At 45.1% G+C, this 22,826-nt stretch overlaps 1 protein-coding gene across 1 annotated transcript in view; it reads left to right on the plus strand.

Moving 5' to 3' along the window:
• Window positions 1-22,826, plus strand: part of LOC137430925 (disco-interacting protein 2 homolog C) — a gene marked incomplete in the record, with an annotated part of 587,612 nt that overhangs the window by 265,567 nt on the left and 299,219 nt on the right. The window contains 1 exon segment of the mRNA XM_078782629.1: window positions 7,052-7,171. Within this exon segment, the coding sequence (XP_078638755.1) occupies window positions 7,052-7,171 (120 nt within the window).

Genomic DNA, 22,826 nt, shown 5'->3' on the forward strand with positions numbered 1-22,826 from the left:
ACTGTGTCTCATCTGCCAGAATTACTTGGTGCTGTCCCTCGGTGGATGTTAAACTGTGTCTCATCTGCCAGCATTACTTGGTGCTGTCCCTCGGTGGATGTTAAACTGTGTCTCATCTGCCAGCATGACTTGGTGCTGTCCCTCGGTGGATGTTAAACTGTGTCTCATCTGCCAGAATTACTTGGTGCTGTCCCTCGGTGGATGTTAAACTGTGTCTCATCTGCCAGAATTACTTGGTGCTGTCCCTCGGTGGATGTTAAACTGTGGCTCATTTGCCAGCATTACTTGGTACTCTCCCTCGGTGGATGTTAAACTGTGTCTCATCTGCCAGAATTACTTGGTGCTGTCCCTTGGTGGATGTTAAACTGTCTCATCTGCCAGCATTACTTGGTACTCTCCCTCGGTGGATGTTAAACTGTGTCTCATCTGCCAGAATTACTTGGTGCTGTCCCTCGGTGGATGTTAAACTGTGTCTCATCTGCCAGCATTACTTGGTGCTGTCCCTCGGTGGATGTTAAACTGTCTCATCTGCCAGCATTACTTGGTGCTGTCCCTCGGTGGATGTTAAACTGTGTCTCATCTGCCAGCATGACTTGGTGCTGTCCCTCGGTGGATGTTAAACTGTGTCTCATCTGCCAGAATTACTTGGTACTCTCCCTCGGTGGATGTTAAACTGTGTCTCATCTGCCAGAATTACTTGGTGCTGTCCCTCAGTGGATGTTGAACTGTGTCTCATCTGCCAGCATTACTTGGTACTCTCCCTCGGTGGATGTTAAACTGTGTCTCATCTGCCAGAATTACTTGGTGCTGTCCCTCGGTGGACGTTAACGATCCCACAGTGTCCCATGAGGTGTAGGTGACCTATTGCCGGTGCCCTGAACAGGTTGTTGCTCTAACCTACAGGAGTAATTGCCTCCATCCCCTGGGGCCAGTATAATTTTGGTCCCACCCCTGAGGCGGGTTTAAAAGGTCAAATACCAAACATTTTAATTTTGGGCACATTTTAAAATATTTTTTTCATGAAACTTTGTATCTGCAATTGACATTGTTTGGCGCATGAAATATGTAACGTTTTTTTGCGGTTTGACCCCCGGTTCATGCACTTTGGGATGGTGACTTAGGATCAGAGGTGTCAAAACAGAAGATGTTTTTAACTCATAATTTGATGTTGGTTTGTTTATTCCTGGTGGAAGTTGTTGCCATCTTTCAACTTTGCTTTAGTTGGGGATCTTAGCGATTTGTGGTGGCGCACCATCGACTTCACTCGAATTTAGAGTTAAACCACAATTTTTTTAACAACCCTCTCGAATAAGTTAGGTCACTCTCACAGTCTAATTCTTGGGTCTCACTGTCAGTCATGATCTTTCTTAGGAATACCACATGAAGTTAGGTCTCTCTCACAGTCTAACTCTTGGGTCTCGCTATAAGCCATGATCTTTCTTGGGAATACCACATGAAGTTAGGTCTCTCTCACAGTCTAACTCTTGGGTCTCACTATCAGTCATGATCTTTCTTGGAAATACCACATGAAGTTAGGTCACTCTCACAGTCTAACTCTTGGGTCTCACTATCAGTCATGATCTTTCTTGGAAATACCACATGAAGTTAGGTCACTCTCACAGTCTAACTCTTGGGTCTCACTATCAGTCATGATCTTTCTTAGGAATACCACATGAAGTTTGGTCTCTCTAACAGTCTAACTCTTGGGTCTCGCTATAAGCCATGATCTTTCTTGGGAATACCACATGAAGTTTGGTCACTCTAACAGTCTAACTCTTGGGTATCGCTATAAGCCATGATCTGTCTTGGGAATACCACATGAAGTTTGGTCACTCTAACAGTCTAACTCTTGGGTATCGCTATAAGCCATGATCTTTCTTGGGAATACCACATGAAGTTTGGTCACTCTAACAGTCTAACTCTTGGGTATCGCTATAAGCCATGATCTTTCTTGGGAATACCACATGAAGTTTGGTCACTCTAACAGTCTAATTCTTGGGTCTCACTATCAGTCATGATCTTTCTTAGGAATACCACATGAAGTTTGGTCTCTCTAACAGTCTAACTCTTGGGTCTCGCTATAAGCCATGATCTTTCTTGGGAATACCACATGAAGTTTGGTCACTCTAACAGTCTAACTCTTGGGTATCGCTATAAGCCATGATCTTTCTTGGGAATACCACATGAAGTTTGGTCACTCTAACAGTCTAATTCTTGGGTCTCGCTATAAGCCGTGATCTTTCTTGGGAATACCACATGAAGTTAGGTCACTCTCACAGTCTAACTCTTGGGTCTCGCTATAAGCCATGATCTTTCTTGGAAATACCACATGAAGTTAGGTCACTCTCACAGTCTAATTCTTGGGTCTCACTATCAGTCATGATCTTTCTTAGGAATACCACATGAAGTTTGGTCTCTCTAACAGTCTAACTCTTGGGTCTCGCTATAAGCCATGATCTTTCTTAGGAATACCACATGAAGTTTGGTCACTCTAACAGTCTAACTCTTGGGTCTCACTATAAGCCATGATCTTTCTTGGGAATACCACATGAAGTTTGGTCACTCTAACAGTCTAACTCTTGGGTCTCGCCATAAGCCGTGATCTTTCTTGGGAATACCACATGAAGTTAGGTCACTCTCACAGTCTAACTCTTGGGTCTCGCTATAAGCCATGATCTTTCTTGGGAATACCACATGAAGTTTGGTCTCTCTCACAGTCTAACTCTTGGGTCTCGCTATAAGCCATGATCTTTCTTGGGAATACCACATGAAGTTTGGTCTCTCTCACAGTCTAACTCTTGGGTCTCGCTATAAGCCATGATCTTTCTTAGGAATACCACATGAAGTTTGGTCACTCTAACAGTCTAACTCTTGGGTCTCACTATAAGCCATGATCTTTCTTGGGAATACCACATGAAGTTTGGTCTCTCTCACAGTCTAACTCTTGGGTCTCGCTATAAGCCATGATCTTTCTTGGAAATACCACATGAAGTTTGGTCTCTCTCACAGTCTAACTCTTGGGTCTCGCTATAAGCCATGATCTTTCTTAGGAATACCACATGAAGTTTGGTCACTCTAACAGTCTAACTCTTGGGTCTCGCTATAAGCCATGATCTTTCTTGGGAATACCACATGAAGTTAGGTCACTCTCACAGTCTAACTCTTGGGTCTCGCTATAAGCCATGATCTTTCTTGGGAATACCACATGAAGTTTGGTCTCTCTCACAGTCTAACTCTTGGGTCTCGCTATAAGCCATGATCTTTCTTGGGAATACCACATGAAGTTTGGTCTCTCTCACAGTCTAACTCTTGGGTCTCGCTATAAGCCATGATCTTTCTTCGGAATACCACATGAAGTTAAGTCACTCTCACAGTCTAACTCTTGGGTGTCGCTATAAGCCATGATCTTTCTTAGGAATACCACATGAAGTTTGGTCACTCTTAACAGTCTAACTCTTGGGTCTCGCTATAAGCCGTGATCTTTCTTGGGAATACCACATGAAGTTAGGTCTCTCTCACAGTCTAACTCTTGGGTCTCGCTATAAGCCATGATCTTTCTTAGGAATACCACATGAAGTTAGGTCACTCTCACAGTCTAACTCTTGGGTCTCGCTATAAGCTATGATCTTTCTTGGGAATACACATGAAGTTAGGTCTCTCTCACAGTCTAACTCTTGGGTCTCGCTATAAGCCATGATCTTTCTTGGGAATACACATGAAGTTTGGTCACTCCAACAGACCAACTCTTGGGTTTTTTTTTTTTTTTTTTTTTTTTGTATACTGAATCGAGGCTCGTGAAAGAGCTGACATTTACTTCACAAACAAATCAACCAGACAAACAAAATATATAAAAAGAGGGAGCAGAAGACAAGATGGGGAGAGAAGGGGAAGCACACAAACACAACATTTGAGAGCAGGGAGATGTGTGGGAGGGAGAGGGCTTGGGGGGAGGAGGCGTGGGAAGGGGGGGGGGGGGGGGAGAGGTATAAAACACAAGGACACCAAGGACTTCCAGGACAGAAGCTGGTATTTCAAAAAAGTGGAATTGGGGTGAAATTAGCGGGGATAGAAAAGATCAAGGTTTTGGAGGGGGAAGATAAGAGATGGTGGTGAACAGCTGTTTTAAAGACCTGGAGGGTGGAGTGGGATTGAAGAGAGTGAGGGAGTTTGTTCCAGAGGCGGGAGAAAAGAGGAATGAAGGAGTGAAGATGAGCAGAGAGTCTTGATTTTGGCAGTTTAACCATAAGAGGGTTGCAGGCAGATCTTGTGCGACCTGTAGGAATATTTGGGGGACAGAGCCCAGAGAGAGCTGGGGGGGGGCAAGGCCAGAGAGGAGTCGGTAGAAGACAGAAAGACCACCAACCTCCCTGCGGTGAGTGAGTGAGAGGCCCTTGGAGTTAGCTTCATCGCGGGAGATTCCAATGATTCTGAATGCTTTGGTTTCAACAGCGTGAAGACGAGCTAGGTGTTAGGCAGGAGCACCAGCCCAGAGTGGAGAGCAGTATTCCATTGAGCTGCGGATGAAAGCCTTGTATGTGGTGAGGAGCTCAGGTGTGCCAAGGAAGGACTTCGCACGACGGAGGATGCCCAGTCGGCGACTGGCTTTGGAGGCCAGATTTGAAATGTGGTTTTCCCAGGAAAGATCATGGCATATCGTGAGACCCAAAAGCTTGAGTGACAGAACTTCTTGGAGAGGATTATTCAGAAAGTAGATGGGAGGGTTGTCCAGTCGGTCTTTTCGGAGAGACATCGTAAGAGTGTGAGATTTGTCAGGATTGAAAGACATGTTCCACTTGTTGGCCCAGTCTGTGATTTTGTCCAGGTCTGCAGAGTGTGAGGAGGCTGCAGACTGCCGATCTGAGGGATGAGGAATTGAGCGGCAGAGAGTGGAGTCATCAGCAAAGAGATAGAGAGGATTTTCAAGAGAGTCAGAGAGATCATTGATGAAGACCAGAAGGTTCTCGCTGTAAGCCATGATTTTTCTTGGGAATACCACATGAAGTTTGGTCACTCTAACAGTCTAGCTCTTGGGTATCGCTATAAGCCATGATCTTTCTTGGGAATACCACATGAAGTTTGGTCACTCTAACAGTCTAACTCTTGGGTATCGCTATAAGCCATGATCTTTCTTGGGAATACCACATGAAGTTTGGTCACTCTCACAGTCTAACTCTTGGGTCTCACTATAAGCCATGATCTCTCTTGGGAATACCACATTAAGTTAGGTCACTCTAACAGTCTAACTCTTGGGTCTCACTATAAGCCATGATCTCTCTTGGGAATACCACATGAAGTTAGGTCATTCTCACAGTCCAACTCTTGGGTCTCACTATCAGCCATGCTCTTTTTTGGGAATACTACATGTTTAGGTCATTCTCACAGTCCAACTCTTGGGTCTCACTATCAGCCACGCTCTTTTTTGGGAATACCACATGGTTAGGTCATTCTCACAGTCCAACTCTTGGGTCTCACTATCAGCCACGCTCTTTTTTGGGAATACCACATGGTTAGGTCATTCTCACAGTCCAACTCTTGGGTCTCACTATCAGCCACGCTCTTTTTTGGGAATACCACATGGTTAGGTCATTCTCACAGTCCAACTCTTGGGTCTCACTATCAGCCACGCTCTTTTTTGGGAATACCACATGAAGTTAGGTCACTCTCACATTCTAACTCTTAGGTCTCGCTATAAGCCATGATCTTTCTTGGGAATACCACATTTCAAAGTTGTCCTTCAAATCCATCCTCCTTCGTGCACGTCCTTCCTTGGCACACCTGAAGTCCTAGCCATCTGCAAGGTTTTCACTTGCAGCTTCACGGAGTACTGCTCTAACTTCTGGGCTGGCTCCTCCGCCTGCCACCTTGCTCAGATTGACGCTGTAAAAACCTCGGCCTTGAAGATTATTGTAACATCCTGCGGTGAAGCTGTCTATTGGCCTCTCACTTTGCTCTGTCTTCTGTCACTTTTCACCTGATACATATGTTTGGATTTGGAGAGTAATCCATGAGTGGTGGTCTCTCTGTATTATTCTGTCTCCTTTCTGGTTTTGCACCCTCTTTCTATCCTTTCTGTGGTCTCCCCCCCCCCCCCCCCCCTCCTCTCCCCACATGTTTCTGCAGGGTGCACGTGATCACCAGCAACCCCTTTATGGTGGAACTACCTAAATCCAGGATCACTGCTCACCTCCACTCATTCGTTCATCTTTTTCCCCACCTGTAGAAAACTTCCACATCCTCTTCAATCTCGCTCTTTCCTCCAGGTCTTCAACACAGCTGTTCACCACCATCTCAAGTCATCCCCCATCCAAACCATGATCTTTTCTACGCCCATGAAACCACTCCACCCCCAAAATTTTTCATCTGTATCCATGTTTTCCACCCCTTGCGTCCCCCCCTTCCCCCACCCCTCAACTTTACCTGCACATCCCTTCTCCCTCTCTGTTTATTTTCTCCCTCACCCTTGCTGTTGTTGTTTCTCCCTCGTCCTTCTGTTCTTTTTGTGATGTTGAATCCTGATCCATTCTATATTCCAATTTGTGTCCGTGCTTTTACTCATTATACGAACAAATAAATCTTACGACTGTGTAGCGCTTGTGTGGGAATTATGGCAATATCCAACAATTTAAACATTTATGTGAAAGTGTATATTGTTTGCCATTTTCTACCTCATGTGTTTTTGCATTCTTGTTATGGAAAGTGTTGGGAGGATTGGAATGGGAAGTAGATTAAGTGTATCCATCAAAAGTTTATATGTGTATTAAATCACAGCATCAGTGTCGTGAAAAAAGATACATTGAACGAAACGGAATGTTCTTAAATCTGGTTGTAGCATTCCATAGAATGTAAATTGTAAGATCTAGAATTCCTATTTGGTGAAATTACCATTTGTCATATTCCTCATATTTATTGTCTTTAAATGTTTCCCACGTGCTCGTTTGTAATTTAAATAAGTTGCGCAATTAATCCTTATTTCTGATGATGTCACGGAACTACACCGTGTTGTCTTTCGCAGGTCCATAGACTAATCCACATGTACTGTTGTGCCCTCCAGCTGCTGTGGCATGTGTCAAGTCACGTGACATGCACTGGGCTATGATGTCACATCGTGAGCAGCGAGACGTCAGCTTGAGCTCTCTCAGGATGCTTCTCGTGTCTGACGGAGCAAACCCTTGTGGGTATTCGCATCTCTACATTACTCACGCTATTACCAAGTCGGTCGAAGGAGGGGACGGGCGTCTAATGTAGTCTTTTTTGTCATAAAGTGATAGTTGAAAAATTGGTCATCGGTACCACTTGGCCTGGCAAATTCTAGGATTTATTTTAGTTCGGTATATATTTTTAAAATCGCAAATAACAGGTTCCATTGGCTTCAAAGACAAATAACAACTCAATGTTGGCACTTTAATGTATTTTTCATCATTAAGATTAAAACATTGGTTTAGTAGAACAAGAACAAAATACCGCACATGGAACCAGTTAGCGGACAAAGTCATGGAACCAGTTAGCGGACAAAGTCATGGAACCAGTTGGCGGACAAAGTTATGGAACTCGTTCGCGGACACAGTCATGGAACCAGTTAGCGGACAAAGTCATGGAACTCGTTAGCGGACACAGTCATGGAACCAGTTAGTGGACAAAGTCATGAAACCAGTTAGCAGACACAGTCATGGAACCAGTTAGCGGACAAAGTCATGGAACCAGTTAGCGACACAGTCATGGAACCAGTTAGCGGAGAAAGTCATGGAACCAGTTAGCGGACACAGTCATGGAACCAGTTAGCGGACACAGTCATGGAACCAGTTAGCGGACACAGTGATGGGACCAGTTAGTGGACAAAGTCATGGAACTCGTTAGCGGACACAGTCATGGAACCAGTTAGCAGACAAAGTCATGAAACCAGTTAGCAGACGCAGTCATGGAACCAGTTAGCGGACAAAGTCATGGAACCAGTTAGCGGAGAAAGTCATGGAACCAGTTAGCGGACACAGTCATGGAACCAGTTAGCGGACACAGTCATGGGACCAGTTAGCGGACACAGTCATGGGACCAGTTAGCGGACACAGTCATGGGACCAGTTAGCGGACACAGTCATGGGACCAGTTAGCGGACACAGTCATGGGACCAGTAAGCGGACACAGTCATGGGACCAGTAAGCGGACACAGTCATGGGACCAGTTAGCGGACACAGTCATGGAACCAGTTACCACATACAGTAGATATTTCCTTATTCTCACTCTTTGTTAGAGTTTTTTGTAACTAACAAGAATCATGGTACTAACAAGGGCTGATATCTACTTTGAAAAGGTAATCGGAGGATAACTATTTGGCCCGTGCGGTAACTGGAACCATGTTCGTTACTTCGTTCCACCACTTTAATCGGGTTGTGTTGTGCACACACATTCATGAACGGGTTTATAACAACAATTTTCCGCATACAAGGGGTCTATCCAACTTGTTTCTAATTGGTCTACCACAAGCTGAACGCTCTCTTTGTCTTTGTCTTTCTTTATCCTCTCTGACTCTCTGAGGTTTCTTTGGCAAATGCTTCCATATTTATTTGCCGTCTCTTCAATAGTTTGGTCAACAGAAGTTCTTCCAAAGGTGTTTGATTTTCAAATTGAACGGATAGACCTCCATTATTTAGGTGTTCATATGTTTCTTGATGCTCCGTCTGCAAGTTCGTCACCTGCATGTTGTACACAGGTCGATATTTTGCATATTTAGCCTGTCATATGCAAAACACCACCATGGTATTGTTACGGATCCCGGATTTAGAGGAGTTACTATTCATGTCATTGCTTATTAATGTTTATTCTATTAAAGGTTGTTGTGGTTAAAGGGTTAGAGAGGCTCCGGATAACAGGAGACCGGAAACGGGATAGTGAACCGGAAGAAGAAAAAGACACGAGGTCCGGGAGAAGCGGCGATCTTCTTCTTCCTCGCCCAGCTCCGACGCGAGCGGTGTCGATATTGAGCAGCGTGGGGGACGCTGCGTTTGAAAGCCCGTCTGGCGAAAGGAGTTACCTGCGTGGGGTAATTACCGATTCCACGTCAAGTTGCCGTGGGTTCATGCACGGAACCAAGCGTCCGGCACAGTTCGCCTCAACGTCTACAAGGACGCGTACGGGTCGCACCTTGGGCCTCGCGTGCTTTGCAAGCCGCGCTTTGCTTTGCCCGCTTTGCTTTGCAAGGAGGTGTGCGCTGCAGCAGCTGTTCCCGGTACGCGACGTGCACGTTGGGAACACGTCAGCCAGGGGTTCGTTCAACCGCCCGTGTGCGGAGAAGTCGACCTTCACCTTGGTCTGGAGGGCCCCAGAGACATTGTGAGGGACAGGGACCATTGAGGGGTCGTGAGTGGGGAAAGGGGGGAAATATATGAGATGGCCATCTTAGTACGATTGTTGATGGATTGTTGATTGCTGATGATGGATGGAGAATATATTATTAAGTAATCCGGATCCTTGGTGTGGGGTTTCTTATTGACTTGAATTATTGTGTCTTTCATATTGATTGCGCTACGAAAGCGTATAAATCAGATATCTTTCTGGCGGGGTCCTCCCACGGTCCGGGGGTCACCAAGACCGGGTAGTTACCGGGAGGACCACGTAACAGTATCATAACTGTATCATGGCCAAGTGAAGAAGAATGTTGCCCTCTCTTGAAGCTCTAATCAGTCCAAGAAGAACGTCGACCATATCGACGTAATTCATCCAAAACGCTGAAAGTTCTCCACGTTCGTGCCTCAGGACATCCAGGTACATGTTCAACATTTGGAAGGTACAGACACAAGATTTGTTGCCAAGTATATCCTCAAGCTGTTCTTGTGTGACATTGATGTGGAGTTTTTCCATTTCAACAAATGTATCATTGAGCTTTGGCATGTTTTTTGTTCGATGTTGATCTTCAAGCCAGGTGTAAACCCCTTCCATATCGATCGTAGTCGTGCCTCGTACACGATCTTGTGGAGCCGCACAGCTCTGTTGTACTTTCTTCCCTGAATTGCACCTTCAATACAACTTTCAGCAACGACCCCTGACTCCACAGCTAGGTCCCTCAGACCGGCGTCTTTAAACATTTTACCAATGATGTCCATCAAGTTGCAGATTGTATGGAATGATCCCATCTTGACGATGATGGATCTGATTTTCTCTTGATCCTTCCATAATATCTCGGTAGCCTTTGTGTTTCAATGTTTGGTCAAACACGCAGACTGTTTCGTTAAGGTGGACCTTTTTCAAAACCTTGAGGGTCTGATTGAGAGTTGCATTTGCAGTGGACAGATCGGTCGTTGGAGCATTGATTGATGGAAGGTATCCAACTTTGTGTTGTGTAACACCTGACATTACTTCTGGATTGGATGTTAAATCCGGTCCCAGAGCTCAGTTCCTGGTTTTCAACATCTGTTTGCCTGAGTCGGCTCCACACCTGATTTTTTAGTCTTGCCGTTTCCAGTTCTTCATTATAATCAAGCTTCATAGATTATTTCACAGTTGGCCGACGTCCTTTTTTTCCTCCAATGTACTGCGGGAGGACTGAAGGTGGGAAAGTTTTACTGCGTGCCTCATACCTTCTCAGCAGGTGGGCACTCCTTTGGTTGTTGGACAGTTGGAACTTCTGGCTGGACAACATTCCATGAACTCTGTGCGTGGTACGTACTCCACTTGCTTTCTTCCAGGCCGTCGTTTATTGCCAAACGCACGGCAGAATGTCGCCAGGTGGTCCTATGTCCGCTTCATTTGGAGCTACCGGTTTCTGAAGAGAGCTGTGTCTGTTTCTTCCAACTGCCGATAATAAATACCATGTCCATGTATATCAAGAATCTTCATCAATTGTACGTGTGCAGTCAGCGTTTTCACTGCCCAAGAAAGTAACATGTGCTTTGCTGGTTTCTGTCTACCTCCGGTTTTGCATATATATGCATTCCTGGGCAAATGAACAAACTAATCTGTCTATTCCGGCTGGTGTGGGAGACTTGGCACTTTCTCTTCCCAATGACATATTCAAAAAATCAGTTAAATACTTTGGCTATGGTATGTAGTCATTGCTAGGTGTGTCTGGCTGTGGTGGCTATTCCTGTTCTGTAGAGGATTATTTTACCTCATGACGTATTTCCATCGTGTTCCGTGGAAGATTATTTTACCTGATGGCGTATTTACATCCTGTTTTGTAGAGGATTATTTTACCTCATGACGTATTTACATCATGTTCCGTCGAGGATTATTTTACCTCATGGCGTATTTCCATCGTGTTCCGTGGAAGATTATTTTACCTCATGGCGTATTTCCATTGTGCATGCCTTTATCATGTCACTGGGATCCTTTGATCATCGAGATTCTAACTCAGAGGTTATAACAACATTATCTTGACCTAACATATCTTTCGATAAATTGTCTGGTATGACGCGTAGCTTTTTTTTTTTTTTTTGTATACAAGATCGAGGCTCGTGAAAGCGCAAACATTAATCACACAAAAAGTCAAACCGACACATAAAACACAAAAAATAAGGGGAGCAGTAGACAAGATGGGGAGAGAGGGGGAAGGACACAAACACAACATTTGAGAGCAGGGACATCGGGAGAAATATGGGAGGGGGAGGGCTTAGGGGGAGGTGGGAGAGGTATAAAACATATGAACACTGCAAGGACTTCCAGGAAAGAAGTTGGAATTTAAAAAAAAAAAGTGTATCTGGGGTGAATTAGCGGGGGTAGAAAAGATCAAGGTTTTGGATGGGGGGAAGATAAGAGATGGTGGTGGACAGCTGTTTTAAAGACCTGGAGGGAGGAGTGGGATTGAATAGAAGGGAGTGTGGGAGTTTGTTCCAGAGCCTGGAGAAAAGGGGAATGAAAGAGTGAAGGTGAGCAGAGAGTCTTGATTTTGGCAGTTTAACCATAAGAGGGTTGCAGGCAGATGTTGTGTGACCTGAAGGAATATTGGGGGGCAGAGCACAGAGAGAGCTGGGGGAGCAAGGCAGGAGAGGAGTCGGTAGAAGACAGAAAGACCACCAACCTGCCTGCGGTGAGTGAGTGAAAGGCCCTCGGAGTTAGCTTCATCACAGGAGATTCCAATGATTCTGAAAGCTTTGGATTTAACCACGTGAAGCCGAGCTAGGTGTGAGGCAGGAGCACCAGCCCAGAGGGGGGAACAGTACTCCATTGAGCTGCGGATGAAAGCCTTGTATGTGGTGAGGAGCTCAGGTGTGCCAAGGAAGGACTTCGCACGACGGAGGATCCCCAGTCGGCGACTGGCTTTGGAGGCCAGCTTGGAAATGTGGTTTTCCCAAGAAAGATCATGGCAGATAGTGAGACCCAAAAGCTTAAGCGACAGAACTTCTTCGGAGAGGATTGTTGAGAAAGTAGATGGGAGGGTTTTCCTGTCGGTCCTTTCAGAGAGACATTGTAACAGTGTGAGATTTGTCAGGATTGAAAGACATTTTCCACTTGTTTGACCAGTCTGTGATTTTGTCCAGGTCTGCAGAGAGTGAGGAGGCTGCAGACTGCCGATCTGAGGGATGAGGAATGGAGCGGCAGATAGTGGAGTCATCAGCAAAGAGATAGAGAGGATTTTCCAGAGAGTCGGAGAGATCATTGATGAAGACCAGAAATGGCACAGGGCCAGAACACTACCTTGGGGAACTCCAGCCAGAACAGGAAGGGGAGATGAGAGAAATCCATTCAGGGCCACACGTTGCCTACGACCAGAGAGGAAGTCCGCAAGCCATGAGTGGAGATTTCCATGGATACCATAGGAGGAGACTTTGTTGAGCAGAGCTGAGTGCCAGACCGTATTGAAGGCATGTGATATGTCAAGTGAGACAGCTCTGATTTCCTGTTTGGCATTGCGGACCTCCATCCATTGTTGAGACAGCAGAAGCAACATGTCCAGAGTAGAATGACCTGGTCTGAATCCAAATTGATGATCAGAGATCAAGCCATTGGAGAAGAGGAAGGATTTGATATCCGAAGCAATGATGGATTCCATGACTTTGCTGATAATTGGAAGCAGGCTGATTGGTCTGTAGTTGCAAGGATCTCTTTTGCACCTTTTTTGTGTAAAGCGGTAATGTTTGCTGATTTCCAAGATTCTGGCAGATGACCTTGAGCAAAAGAGAGGGTGAAAAGAACAGAGAGAGGGTGAGATAGAGTGGCAGAGCAGGATTTTAGGACCCGTGGGCTGATGACGTCTGGTCCAGTTGCAGAATCAGAGTCGAGGTTTGACAAAAACTTCTCCACCTTGTCAGGAGAGAAGGACACAGAGTCCAGGAGCAGTTGGGTTCGACTGGGAAAGGTGGGAACAGAGAGAGATGGGTTTGGGACACAAGATTTTGAGGCAAACACAGAGTTGAGGCATTCGGCTTTGTCACGTGCGGTGTCAACTGTGTAGCCATTTGAGGTAAGGGAGGGGATGGAGGGGGAACAAACACCAGAAACGGATTTGACCAGACGCCACCAGGATTTGGAGGAAGGAGACAGGTTTAAGAGTTCAATCTTGAGTGTGGAGAGATAGTGCTTCCTGGCACTCCTGTGGGTAGACACACACCTGTTCCGAGCTTGGTGGAAGGAACTGAGATTGCCTTCAGTTGGATTTGCCTTCCAAGAGGCAAAGGCAAGTTGTTTCAGGGCAACTGCCTCACCACAAGATTCAGTGTACCATGGACGGGAGGAAGGGTAGGACAACTGAAGACGAGATGAGATAAATCTGTGCATGAGAGAGAGCAGTTTGCTTTGGAAGAATTCCCAGGAAGAATTGATGTCAGAGGCAGTAGAGATGGGAGACCAGTCCAGATGATTGATGGCTGCTTGCAGACCGTGCCAGTCAGCCTGAGTGAAATGCCAGACTCGTCGGCGCTGAGGAGGCTCTCTGAGAATGGCCAGAGAGATGTCCACTTTAACAAGCACATGATCAGAAGAACCGATTGGAGCAGAAGAAGAGCAGCAGACATTTGCAGGGAAGTTAGTCATAACCAAGTCCTGAAGAGAAGATACTCCATTGACTGAGATCCGGGTCGGGAAATTGACAGATTGTGTCAGTCCCAATGAGTCGCAGAAGTCCTTTGCTGAGGTGCCATGGCTGGTGAGAGAGGAACCCACACCCAGCCAGCTGGCATGATGACAGTTGAAGTCGCCACATATGAGGAAGAGAGAGTTTGGATGAGTTTATAGAAGTTGGTCCATGTTGTCCTACAGCGAAATGTAAATGGAGTCATCACTGTTTGGAGGACGGTACAGAACACACATGAACAAAAGGTGGGAGTGGAGAGGAAGCCGTAGCCAGCGGTACTCCTGGGGGTGGGGTGGAGAGAGGGCAGTGCAGGGAGAGTGAGGAAGAGAGTTTTTGATAAAGATAGCCACCCCACCACCAGGACGAGGCTCAGGTCTATCATACCGGAGGAGGGAGTCACCAGGAAGAGATATTAAGGAATCATTGACATCTTGAAGGAGGAAGTTTCTGTTAAGCAGATCAAATCTCGATTGTCAGAAGCAACCTGAATGGAGAGATCAATCAGGTTTGAGCGAAGGCCCCAGATGTTTGAGGTCCATACCGTTAATGAGGAGAGAGGGGGAGCATCTGGTGCAGGACAGGGGAGGAGAGGGGTAGGGTAAGATGAAGGATGAGAGGGGGAGGTAGGAAGGGCAGTTGATCGTGTGTCAGAGATTACAGAAGAGTTACAAGAAAGGGAAGGATGAGGAGGACGAAAGGTTTGATGGTGATGGGATTAGGCACAGTGAGGGGTTGTTTGAGGGGAGGAGGGGGGGGGGGGGGGAGACAGAGGAAAGTAGAAGGTTGGGGGAGGTGGAGGTATGAGATAGAAGGGAGACTAAGTGGGGAGAAGGCAGCTTTGAGAAGGAGGTGGGAGGAGGGAGAATTTGGGAGGGATGGTTGGGGGGGAGATTTGAAAGGGAGGGGTTGGGGGGGAGTTTTGAATGGGAGGGGAAAGGGGGGAGTTTAGGAGGGGAAGGGCAAGGGGGGAGTTTAGGAGGGGAGGGGCAAGGGGGGAGTTTAGGAGGGGAGGGGCAAGGGGGGATATTTGGAGAAGAGGGGCAAGGGGGGATATTTGGAGGGGAGGGACAAGGGGGGAGTTTAGGAGGGGAGGGGCAAGGGGGGAGTTTAGGAGGGGAGGGGCAAGGGGGGAGATTTGGAGCAGAGGGTCAAGGGGTGAGATTTGGAGCGGAGGGGCAAGGGGTGAGTTTAGAAAGTGGATGATTAATGTTATGCATTCGTCACTTCCGCTGTTGTGGTTTTCACCCCCTTGACATATTTCTGATATTATGTACTATTATTATTCTCAAAAGGTTTATTATTCAGGAACAGCTATCTAAAGTTAAAAAGGTTAACTTAAAATGATACAGGAAACCGAACTGGAAGACGAGGAGGTGAAGAGGAAGAGGCGGCGCGAGCAAAGTTGGAGAAGACGCGTGACGTCAAGGCTCCATAGCGAGCCTGGTCTACCAAAAGTCGCGAGGGAATTTTGAGTTCCTTGAAGGGACATCCGGCGATAGGAATTATCGCTGGAGTGGAAAATCTGCGTAGTCAGATTTGGGCACTGAGATTTCGACGAATCCTCACCTAGTCGCATCGGCTCAAGTAAGAGCCGTTGGCCATTTTGAACCCCGCGCTTCGGACACCAAAAAGGTTTTGCCTCGCGTCATCTTCACCCCAACATCCTACCGTTTGTCAGGGATGTGTGTGTGCGACCACTTCGTCTCCATTTACGTTGCGGTTCGCTGAGTGAGCGGTGAAGGTGCCCCTCTGAAGGGCGCCGTTGTACAGTCTCGGCGGGGCGATCACCATTGTCAACTGTACGCGATTCGAATATCGACTGGAGAGCGAGATTCGGGCTTCGACGATATCGTTCTAGCGACCGCTAGAACAAATCACATTCGCCTTGGAAAAGGTTATAAAGACATTGAGGAGTGTCCGTTTCACTCACTGGGAGTGCAGTGAGTTATCTGACTTTATTGATGATATATAGAGTGCACTCTTAATTGCCATTTGTTGTGCCGTTATTCCTGTGTGATTTTCAATATATTATTTGTTCATTTATAATCATTGGTGTGGTTTCACTATTGATTTCTAACACAGAGTAACATATTTTTCTGCCGTGGCTCCTCTCGGGGTTCGGAGGTGTACCGAGACCAGGAGATCGTAGAGGAACACGTAACATTAATGAAAGATGAACATTTATAACAAATTGGGTTTGTTGTGATTTTCAAGTTAGCGATCTGTTTAAGAACGATGGAGGAGGGGTGGAATGAATGAGAATTTAGAGCATGTAGTGAGAAAGAATTATGAGATTGAATAACTTTTTTGAAATGGAATGAGTTGAAGAGGAAATTGAAAGGAGCCTTTTAAATAGGAAGAAAAAGAGCGTGTTGTAATAAACCACTGAATAAAACACTGCAGGGGAAAGTTTAAACATATTTAAACAGAACCGTGAAGAACAATCTTATATTCATAAAAATATCAACGGGGAGAGGGAGCCGAGAGGGACAACCACGAGTCACTTGAACAGGGCAAAAGGTGGAAGGCAAGGCGATAATGGGGGCGGGGCAGGACAGCACACATGGACAGAGGCAAAAGCACACGATGGGACAAAAGCACATGAGGAAAAATGGAAATAAATGATTTTTTTTTTTGGGTGGGGGGGGGGGGGGGGTGGCGGTAGTGGGGGTTGCAATGTTAGACAAAGAGTAGATGTTCGGTGAAGTTTGGGGGAGAAGGGAAAATCAAAAAACCTAGCAAAAACAGCGAAGGAAGGAACAAACTTCGACGGGGGAAGCCTGAGGCTGCAAGGCCTCACTCGCAGCGTGGCAAACAGAATCGATTAATTTATGAAAGATAAACACCGAGAAACTTCCAAGGGGCACACTATAGGTTTTTTCATTGTTGAACAATGACGACTTTGAAAACGTGGCTCCGTGTGGAGCTTCGAAAATCCATAACGTCATCTCCAGTTTTTTCCTCAAATCCTCATTCCTCAGGCACCTGCTATATAATTTCGATACTGTTCCCAAATTCAGCCATTAATTTTTGTCGAATGTGTTTCTTGGTACTGTCTTTAAGAGTTTAATACCGAGTGAGTTCATAATCTTTACCAGGTGATTTGTCATGTATGTCACAGGGACAACACGAGGTTTGAGGAAAAGATCACTGTGCATAAACTCATAGAGAGTGGCGTGTGCTTCCTTTTCCTTCTCTGAATACTCTTTTTCAGGGTCTCTATCCTCTTCTTTCGTACAGTAGCTTTTCGTTTCACTTGTGCTGTCAGCATTCTTTCCCAATGTATAGTATTTCAGGTCTCTGCTGTAATTACGTCTCTCGGTGATATGGATATGATGTATGATCTTCTTTTTGGCTACTTCTCTCATCGTTGTATCAGACCTGAGATAAACGGCTTGACCTAATCGTTCTCCAGTACGGATCTCTGATATATACACAAAGAATTAAGTTAAGCACCCCCCCCGTTTTTTACAACCTCGCACATTACAAGTTTGTTGTCGTCAAAACAGTGTAATATACCCATGATATTGCTATATTTTCTGGAGAAGTGATATTATGGTCACATAATAACATAACAATCATGCCGTTTTCAATATTTTATTCTGAATAATTTAAGGTGAAATTTTTTGGGAATTTTAGGCATATTTGCACCTCAATTTAAGTATGGAGCTATAGGTCCATCACGGACAGTGTGGATGACGTTTATGTTTTCTAACGTACAGTCATTGTTCTGAGAAGACCTCTAGCGATCTTTGCGTCAATAACGTGTGTAGGACCCACGTGATCGGATCACTGACTCAACCCTACGTCTCATAGACCCTGTAAGCCGTCGTATGCGTTGCTGTGGCAGGTTGTTCCATTCCCGATGTAATGCACGTTCCAATTCATCCAGATTGGCTATTGGAGGGACCATCTTCGCAATTTGTCGTCCCAACATGTCCCAAACGTGCTCGAGGGGGTTCAGGTCAGGACTGTACGCAGGCCAGGGGATGGTCGTCACAGCGCCTTGCTCCAGCAAGGCTCGGACGCGTCTCGCACGGTGAGGCCTGGCGTTGTCATCCATGAAGATGGGTCTGCTGGCGAGGGTGTGGTCATCGAAGTGCGGGATTACGGTGGTATTCAGGATTTCCTCGGCATATCGCTCTCCGTTGAGGTTACCTCGCACAGTTATCAGGTCCAACTTACAGTCATGGGAGAAGCATTCCCAGACCATAATCGAGCCACCACCAAAGGGTACCGTTGGTTGAATGTTTTTAGGTGCATACGCGGTGTTTTTGTGGCGCCACACCCGAACACGCCCATCTGTCACGTACAGCAAGAACCGGCTTTCATCCGACCAATGAACTCGCCTCCAAGACCGGATGTTCCATCCACGTCGCGCTAGGCACCATGCCAAACGCTCCCTCTGATGTCGTTCGAGTAGCCTTGGACGCTTGATCACTCGTCTTGACCTTAAACCGGCCGATTTCAGGCGGTTCCTCACGGTACGGTGACATAGCCTTCTGTTGGGCAGCCAGTTGTCCTTCAGGAAATGGCTCGAGGCGAAGGGATATCGTCGCACCAGTCTCAAAAGCGCTCTATCTTGGCGGACTGTTGTCACGCGAGGTCTTCCAGACCTTGGGCGGTCCTTCACCGCATCCGTTTCCTGGTGTTTCTGCACCAACCGACTGATCACCGAATGGTGGTAACCAAACGTTCGAGCTACAGCTTTTCTGGACATTCCGGACTCGATCATGCCTATTATCCGCCATCGTTCTCCGTCCGACAACCGTCTACGAGCCACCATTACGAGAAAATGACCATGTAACCCCCACACGAGCTCAGGCGTGACTCGCAATAACCCGTGATGATAGTGCATTTACAGAAAATCACGACCACGTGGATGATAACACGTGCTGCACGAGCGATGGGCGTCACAGATGAGTGCACTCATCTGCATTTCATCAATGGATAATTGCTAATGTCATACCAATCATTATTTGATCTCACATACCTTAGAATATATGCCAATGTATACATATACACAAAGAATATATATTAGGGGGTGCTTACCTTAATTCGTTGTGTAGGGGTGCTTAACTTAATTCTTTGTGTATATTTGCTAGTCTTGTCACAAAAATGCAAACTTTAGCGTACACCCTGCCGGAAGACTCTCCCTTTTCTCGACTACTTATTCATGAGGATTTATTATTTCCATCGTCTGTTGAACACAAAGGGTCTTGTCCTTAAGTCAGACATGTCAAAGTTTTCTTGTGGCAGAACTTCTTTCTACATTCTGAGTGATAACAAATATCTGGACCAACAACAACAACAACAACAACAACAACAACAACAACAACATGCATTTTAAGGCCATTTTCCCTGCTAGAGCGGGGGTTAGCCTTGCGGTCCCCATGACAATCTTCTCCATTTTGCCCTATTTTCTGCATCTCTCCTTGTTAACGCCCTTGCCCGCATTTCTTCTTCCACCATCTTTAGCCAAGTCTTTCTCGGTCTTCCCCGTCCTCTACTTCCTTCTACATTCATTTCCATCACTCTTCTCAACCAGTCACTTTCATCCTTCCTCAACACATGACCAAACCATCTCAACCTGTTCTTCTTCACAGCATCAATCACAGGCTCTATTCCCATCATCTTTCACAATTCATCATTCATCATCTGGACCATCCTTATCATTTTCATAATTGAGCAGTTGATCACAATGCTGAAGCACTGCCATGTCCAACAGTTTTTTCCTCAAATCCTCATCCTTTGGTTTACAAAAGTCATCACTTGATCCTTTCTCCTTAAAAATGATACACTCCCTTCTTTGCTACTACATTTCGTAGGTATATCTCAATCCGAGTCTGTATCAATGGGCATGTAACCTGCAGTCCATATCATTGCGTCTTCACATCTGCAAAGAAAAGTGATGATGATGATTATGATGATGAAGACCACTCCTCTTTGCACCGTGACGATACATATGGCTGCCGAACCAGTTTCTTGGCTATTGGGCATGTAGGGGAAGTATTGGGGGAGACTCAAGACTCCAATGACCGGACACAGGTTTTACAAAAGGTCTGGTTTATTAACTGGTTATTCACTTCATTCCAATTACCAAATAATACCGCTTAATTCAATGGACCAGGTTAACTCTTTTCGTATGGTCCTTCTCGTTCGGCCGATGTTCCTCCGCCACTCCCGTCGGGCAGAGGGTCTGATGATGAGTCCTCGTCCGTTCCGTCGGTCAGAGCTTCTGCTCACAAGTTCCCTTGACTCAACGTTTGCTCTCGTTTATATGGACAAACTGGACTTAATCCCCTGTCCGCTGAACGTTAATCCTTTCTCCGCTAATGCCCCGAGGTCATGCATGCACCAAGTCCTGGCATCAGCTCGCTCCCCTCCTGCTGTGAGTTCCGTTTACCAAACGATAGGGGGGTGCTCCAGCCAGGGGCTGTGACCAGGTGGACAAGAGATTACCATGTTCGGGCACATTCCTGACACTCGTTTACGAACTCGTCTTTCACAGAGTTTGCAGGTAAAATGTATCTGCTTCGTTACCAGTGTTAATTAATAAGTTACCAGTGCCAATTAATAAGTTACACTGAGTTACACTTCCACAATTCCCTCATCTTTTTGTTTTTGTTTATATTAACCATTAATCTAAACATCAATATAAGTAAACAATCAATCACTACAAGTAAACATCATTACAAGTATAAGTAAATAATCAATCACTTTGGTAATCAAATTCCCTTGGGCATACACCGTCATCCTGCAAGAATCACAAAACATTTCGTTGGTCATTGACTCCTTCCATATCGTTCAATCTATTGCATTTGCATCACAAATATATTTTCAAAACAACACTTCACCATCACCAAGATACAACAATTTCACTTCATTTTCAAGTTTTGTAAAGCATCTGCACCATCTGGCAAAAACGTTTGCCTCCACACAAATGTTGACTTTGTTTGAAAGGAAGGGCTGATCACTTGTGTTTGAATCCTGGTATGAAACATTTTCTCCTAATGTCTTCATAGCTCCTGCACTACTTCGTGTAGGATTTCGCTGTTGTGGTAACATTGCGGAGTCATAGACTGACCCTGCTCTCCTTGTAGCATTCTTGCCACTTTTTGCTGTAAACCATAGTAATTCCTGAACAAGGCCTTCACCCAGTTGTAGTCGACTTGCCTCCTCCCTCATTGTGAGTGGGCAGCAAGTATTGGTGTGACGTTGATTGGCCAGCAAGATGTGGAACAGGGATGCCGGATGCATCCACAATGATGTTGGGACCATGGTGTTCAGGTCATTCATGGTCCTTACCAGGAGCAACCAGCAGAATCGTGCACAGCTGTTGTGACAAGGGCACAGCCGTTTTTTGCAGCTCCATGCTGGTTCCCCGGACGTTGGTGAAGTAATAACATATGTCCCCGCATTTCACAGAGGTTGCAGGTAAAATGTCGTTGTCCTGCAACTTCTGATGTGGTGAATGTTCGAAGCCTTCGAACAAGAGTAAGTGATCGCCTTTCTTTCATATGTTGCAGTGTGATCCAGGCAAATGGTCACATAAATTTCCTTGGTGAAGGTAAGCATTCATCTCCAAGTTACACGGGAGAATGTCTTCATCATTCTTTGAGAAAGAGGGTGTATGCCACGATTAACTTCATTTTTTAGCCACAAATTTTCTTTCTCGAACTTCTTCCCACTTCCGTTAGCACCCCCTTCAAATGTGATCTCGTCTTATCCTTATGCTCAGTCACATCTGAATCTGCTTTCCACACACACTGAATCAGATAGGGTACATCTTACCATGAAATCAGCATAATCATGTATATCTTCCGACAGTTTCACATTCAACAATTTGTTGTTTTCCCTTACAACATTCAAAAAGTTATACTCATTTATATGTGTCACACAAATAATATTCAATCAGGTATGTATTTCACTACTAAACTAAGAATAGCATCCACAATTGCTTTCAGGTTAATATAGTTCAAAAATTAGCTTGTGCAGGTATTTTAGCACTACTCGAAGAAAATAAATTGTATATGATTACAATCACAAACAGGAATACCTAATTCCCAACAACAATTTTCCCAAACCAACAAATTAAGCATAATGTATTATTACCATAATTCCTCTCCACTTTTTCTTTTCCCTCTTTTTTTTTTTTTCTCTAACAGTGTGTCACTCGTGGTGATATGAGTTCACTGATATTGTAATTGACACAACTCATAACATTGTCGTTATGCCATTATCTTAATTCTACTGTATTCACTATTCATTTGCAACATCACTTGATTCATTCTTTTAATCTCGGTATTATTCATATCATCATAACAATCTTTCTATTTTAGGTCCATATTTGTTTCTATACTTATCAACCTCCTACGGTTTATCAATTTGTTCCAAAACACTGCAACCAAAGGTTTTAACCAAAGCTCTACCAAACTATTTCCAATTTGAACTCCAAATGCTAATTAAACAACAATTCAAAGAATTAACTTCAATGGGTCAACAAACTCATTTTATAAACAGATCTAATTTTCCCATCCAATAATTTTCCTTGCCAAATGTCATATTGCAACACCTTAATAAACCTTCGAAAAATGTCTCCCAAATCAATAAATTCCCTTTTTCTTCCCAAATACTCATCTGTAAATTACATATTCAATTACAGTTTCTCCCAATTTGTTCGGTCTAAATGGCCACCGAAGTGGCTGCCAACATGCAGTACCATTTTTATCTACCAAGCAAGTATTCGTCCACATAAGGCCTCTACCAAAATGTTGTTTGTAAAACAACAAATCTGGGATTTCTGATTACATGGATGCACACACACT

The sequence above is a fragment of the Myxine glutinosa genome, chromosome 7 (assembly GCF_964187855.1).
Source record: "Myxine glutinosa chromosome 7, kmMyxGlut1.1, whole genome shotgun sequence".
Classification (NCBI taxonomy): domain Eukaryota; kingdom Metazoa; phylum Chordata; class Myxini; order Myxiniformes; family Myxinidae; genus Myxine; species Myxine glutinosa.